Source organism: Henckelia pumila, chromosome 4 (assembly GCF_033568475.1).
Source record: "Henckelia pumila isolate YLH828 chromosome 4, ASM3356847v2, whole genome shotgun sequence".
Taxonomy (NCBI): Eukaryota; Viridiplantae; Streptophyta; class Magnoliopsida; order Lamiales; family Gesneriaceae; genus Henckelia; species Henckelia pumila.
The window spans coordinates 63,549,684-63,555,126 of NC_133123.1; the positions used below are offsets into that span (position 1 = coordinate 63,549,684).

A 5,443-nucleotide genomic window follows, 5' to 3' on the forward strand; every position below is an offset into this window, starting at 1 on the left:
ACAATAGAAAATCAAATTTTTCAACCTCCAAAAAATATTTGAGAGAGAAAAAAAGAGAGAATTCAGAGGAGAGAACTTGGGCGCAGATTTTGACGGGAAGAATTCAAGGATAAAAAGCTTGAATTGTGTCTGTATCTAGCTTTAGAGTTTTTCTTGTCTGGTTCTATGATAAGCTCTGGTTTTTTAGCTTGAATTTCTTATGTTCGTGATTAATAAAAGTGTTGTGTTGCTCTCCCGTGGACGTAGGCAAATTCTTTGCCGAACCACGTAAATACTTGTGTCATTTATTTGTTTTTGCGTGAGTTGGTGTTTTTGATATGTGTTGCGTGGTTTATCTGGGATTGTGTTCTTGAGTTGTTGTGTGCGTGTTTGTCTGTTAAAGTTCTCGAGATATCAAGTTTTCTCTGATTGATTCCTAACAAGTGGCGCCGTCTGTGGAAAACTAAGCAAAGATGATGGAATCAATGAACTTTGATATTGAGAAGTTTACTGGCAGAAACGATTTTTCGCTCTGGAGAATTAAGATGCAAGTGATCCTGATACAGCAAGGTTTGGTGAAAGCCCTCAAGAAGAAGGAGGAGATGTCTGACGATATCAAGAACAAGGATGAATTGCTCGAGAAAGCACACAGTGCGATAATTCTCTGTCTGGGTGATAGACCTCTTCGAGAGGTGGCGAGAGAAGAATATGCTGCGGCTGTGTGGCTTAAACTTAAGAATTTATACATGACAAAATCCCTGGCTAACCTTTTGTACATGAAACAAAGGTTGTATTCCTTTGTGATCAAGGATGATAAGAACCTTGAAGACCAGATCGAAGAATTCACCAAGATATTGGATGACTTGGAGAATATTGAAGTAAAGCTTGAGGATGAAGACCGGGATTTGATACTTCTGAATGCACTCCCTAAAACCTATGAAAACTTTAGGGATGCATTGCTCTATGGCAGATAACAGACAATAACTTTGGAAAAAGTGATGTTTTCTATTCAATTCAAGGAACTTCAGAGAAAGTCAAACACAAACACTGAATCACATGAAGAGGGTCTTATGGTAAGGGGCAGGATTGATAAGAAGACATCCAATGGGAAATTGATATGTCGATAATTTCCTATGTTTACTTGGATTAAATTTTGATGATTAGGTGCATTTTTATTGATTATATTCATGTTATAGTTCCTAATCATTGTATGTGATTTGATATAGGAAAAGAGAAGAAATGGAACTAAAGATGAAAGGAAAGAGCCAGATAAGAGAAGAATTACGAAGCAGCAATGATCAGAAAATCATATTTAATTTTAAAGAAGTCCAAATGCAATCTATACTATTCAGAATAAAGTTCAAGATGTTTTGAAGCAGCAGTCCAAATTTCAGCTCAATCCGACGGCTAGATCTCCGTATATGAATATTTAAAAATCGCTGCTCGTTGGAAAAAAGTCGCGCTCGATCATGTCAACTCACAAGATCGAGCGCAAGAAAGAATTTGCAAACAGTAAGTTGGATATTTTTGCGTGCTCGATCCATCCAACTCGCACGATCGAGCGCGCGAGTCGTGCAGAGAAAAAAAATAGAAATTTGAGATTTTAAAACTATTATTTTGCGGGCTTTATTTCGTGGGCTTTCAAAGCCATATAAAAAGAGGTCTTTGGACGAGAAAGAGGTATTGGAATGCAGAGATTAGATGGCTACATACAGAGAATTTATCTGGCGGCTAAGTTTTATCTTTCTTGTTCTTAGATTTTAATTCTTCTAGTTTTTATTCTTGGTTGAGGAAGATGAACCCTTGAATTTATTTATCTTGTGAGATTCAGATTTTCATTGTTTGATTTTATTTGCGTATCAAGAGTTGTTCTGAATTGATTGACATGTTTATGTGTTTGATTGTTAGCGGGAATTCCTAATAATTTTCTCATACAATCTACCGCTAAATTAGAATTCAAATCCATAATTGTTTGAATCGTTGATTTTTGAAGCAACTATGATTAATATTTTCTGCTGGTGAATTTGTTAATTCGTAGGAACAACAATTGACTAGATTAAATACAACCGCTATTGTTTGTGTTGTCTAGATTCATCAGTTTTACTCATTTGAATGCTGCCGTGGATTTAAATCTAATCGCTCGTATTGAGTTAATTTATGGGGTAAGGGTTAACTTAGAACGCTGGTGTCTAGTTAACTAAAATTAAGGTGAAACAGGAATTAAATTTCTAATGATGAATATTCAATGTGAATTAATTATTTTTAGGAAATCGATGATCGAATGAATAATTTCAATGGTGTAGTCGATCGATACCAAGTCTCGTTAATTTATTGATCTTTCTTATTTTAATTCTTACATAGTAGTTAGTAAGAATAAAAAAAATATGTTTTATTTATTTCCAGTATTTTTAAGAACACAAATAAATTTCACTTTCCTCGTGGGAACGATCCCTACTCTCGCTACTACATGTTTATTTAGTTAATCTGAGTTGGGTTAATTTGGGTGCGACACGACTAAGCGCTGCCAAAAATATAGGCCAAAATCCAGATCGAAGAGTCAAGGAAGATACCAGAACAAAAATTTGGAGAATCTGAAGTGCTTTGCATATCATAAGGTTGGGCATATTAGGAGAGATTTTCCAGAAAGAAAAGGGAAGCAACAAGAAAAACACAAAGAAGATGGTACTCTGGCCATAGCTTCAGATGGATATGACTCATCAGAAGTATTGGTGGTTTGTAAAGGTGATGTAAACCATAAATGGATACTGAATTCAGGGTGCTCCTTTCACATGTGCCCTATAAGATCCTGTTTGAAAAGTTGGAAGAATCTGATCAGGGCATGGTACTATTGGGAACAATCAATCATGCAGAATAAAGGGCTCTGGGAATATCGAAATAAGGATGCATGATGGGATTGATCGAGTTCTCACCAATGAAAGGTATGTGCCCGAGTTGAAGAGAAACTTGATATCATTGGGAACACTTGATGCTCAGGGATACTCATTTAAATTAGGAGCAGGAAGTCTCTCAGTATCTAAAGGGTCTCTGGTTATAATGGAGGCTGTCAAAAAGAACCTATTATATGTACTACAAGGTGAAACAATCATAGAAAGTACAACAAGTATTCAAGAACAGCAAGACAGAACCAAGCTATGACATCTGAGGCTTGGACATGTAAGTGAGAAGAGATTACATGAGCTGTCTAAACAGGGTCTGTTGGGTGGAGATAAGATCGAATCACTGGATTTGTGTGATAGCTGTGCTCTTGGGAAATCTAAAAGAGTGTCATTTGGTCAAGGAAGTCACATAACTGAGCAATCATTAGCATACATTCATTCAGATCTATGGGTCCTTCTCGTATAGAAACTCATGGTGGAGGCAGATACTTTATGTCTTTGATAGATGATTACTCAAAGAGAGTCTGAATATTCTTTTTAAAGACTAAGGATGAAGCTTATGACAAATTCAGAGAATGGCTGCTGGTAATTGAGAACAAGAGTGATCGAAGAGTGAAACACCAGAGAACAGAATCACATATAATGGGCTGGAATATTTATCAGATAATTTTGTTAAGATATGTAAGGAGAAAGATATTACTAGACATAGAACAGTGGCAGGAACACCACAACAAAATGGCCTAGCAGAGAGAATGAACAAAACTCTTCTGAAAAGGGTCAGATGTATGTTGATCAATGCTTCTCTTCCTAAGTCCTTCTGGGGAGAAGCATTATCTGCTGCGTGCTATTTGGTCAATAGGTGTCCATCCAGTGAAATTGATTTCAAGACACCAATGGAAAAGTGGAGTGGAACACCTGAAGACTATTCAAACTTGAGAGTATTCGGATGTCTTGCATATGCTCATCTGAAACAGGACAAGTTGGAAGAAAGGGCAGTCAGATGTATATTCATTGGGTATCCAGATGGTGTGAAATGATATAAAGTTTGGAACCTGGAGTCAAGAGGTCCAAAGTGTTTCAACACCAGAGATGTAAAGTTTGATGAAACCAAACTGGGATATAAAATGAATACAGATGGAAAAGACAATAAGATCAATGAGAATTTTAAACTACCGTTTGAGGTGAAATCTTCTGTGCCAGACATGGTCAGTGAGATGCAAGATGAGAATGTGACATCAAGTGAGCCAAAAGAGGATTTGAGTACTTATAATCTTGCAAGAGACAGAACCAGAAGGGAGATCAGAGCTCCTAAGAGGTTTGGTGAAGCTGATCTGGCTTGGTATGCACTAACAGTAGCTGAGGAGGTGGAGTACTCAGATTCGAATACTTATGATGAAGCTATGGCTAGTAAACACAAATACAAATTGATAGAAGCTATGATTGAAAAGATAAACTCATTGAGAAGAATCAAACCTGGACGTTAGTAGACATACCGAAGTATCAAAAGATGTTGGGATGCAAGTGGATCTGTAAACAGAAGGAAGGAACTCCTGGTACAGATCAAATCAAGTATAAAGCATATTGGTTTCAAAGGGTTTTGGTAAGATAGAAGGGATAAATTTTGATGAAGTCTATTCTCCAATGGTGAAACATTGTTCCATCTGAATTATGTTAGCACTGGTGAACCAGATCGATTTGGAGCTTGAGCAACTTGATGTGAAAACTGCTTTCTTACACGGTGACCTTGAAGAAACCATATATATGGAACAAACTAAGATCTACATTAGAAAATACAGAATAAGATATGCTTACTGAGGAAATCATTGTTTGGGCTAAAGCAGAGTCCGAGACAGTGGAACATGAGGTTTGATGAGTTCATGATTGGTATTGGATTTGTGAAAAACCAATATGACAGATGTGTCTATATGAAGAAGGATGAAGGACAGGTTATCTTGTATCTACTGATTTACGTTGATGATATTTTGATTGCAAGTAAAAGTATGGCAAAGATATTATCCTTGAAACAACAGCTCAGCTCAGAGTTTGACATCAAAGATTTAGGAGAAGCAAAAAGAATTTTGGGCATGGACATAATGAGAAACAGAAAAAGACGAGATTTATCTGAGTCAGAAGAATTATTTGAGTAAGGTAGTTCTGAAGTTCAACATGAATCAAGCAAAATCTGTTTTGACCCTTTTGGGACGGCATTTGAAGCTATATGCAAATCAGTCACCTGAAAGTGAGGAAGACAAGATGAAGATGGCTTGTATTCCATATGCTATTGGAGTTGGAAGTCTCATAAATGGAATGGTGTGTAGTAGGCCTGATTTGGCATATGCAATCAGTGTTGTGTCAAGATTTATGGCTAATCTAGGTACATATCATTGGGAAGCTCTTAAATGGATTCTCAGATATCTCATAAACACTACTGGGCTTGGGTTGAAATTTGAGAAACAGCAAGATGAGATTGATCCGGTGGTTGGATATGTGTTTTGCTGGGAACTTAGACACGAGAAAGTCATTGACTGGATATGTGTTCACCTTTTATGACACAACGATCACTTGGA

General features: G+C 36.9%; 1 protein-coding gene across 1 annotated transcript; it reads left to right on the forward strand.

Annotated features, from left to right (window-relative positions):
* The first annotated feature begins 452 nt into the window (after nucleotides 1–452).
* LOC140861084 (uncharacterized) lies at nucleotides 453–5,023 on the forward strand. The gene is made up of 6 exons (XM_073264086.1): nucleotides 453–766; nucleotides 2,609–2,755; nucleotides 2,850–3,073; nucleotides 3,540–3,814; nucleotides 3,935–4,191; nucleotides 4,792–5,023. Exons 1-6 carry the CDS (start codon nucleotides 453–455, stop codon nucleotides 5,021–5,023), a joined length of 1,449 nt encoding a protein of 482 aa, XP_073120187.1.
* Nucleotides 5,024–5,443: the final 420 nt, after the last annotated feature.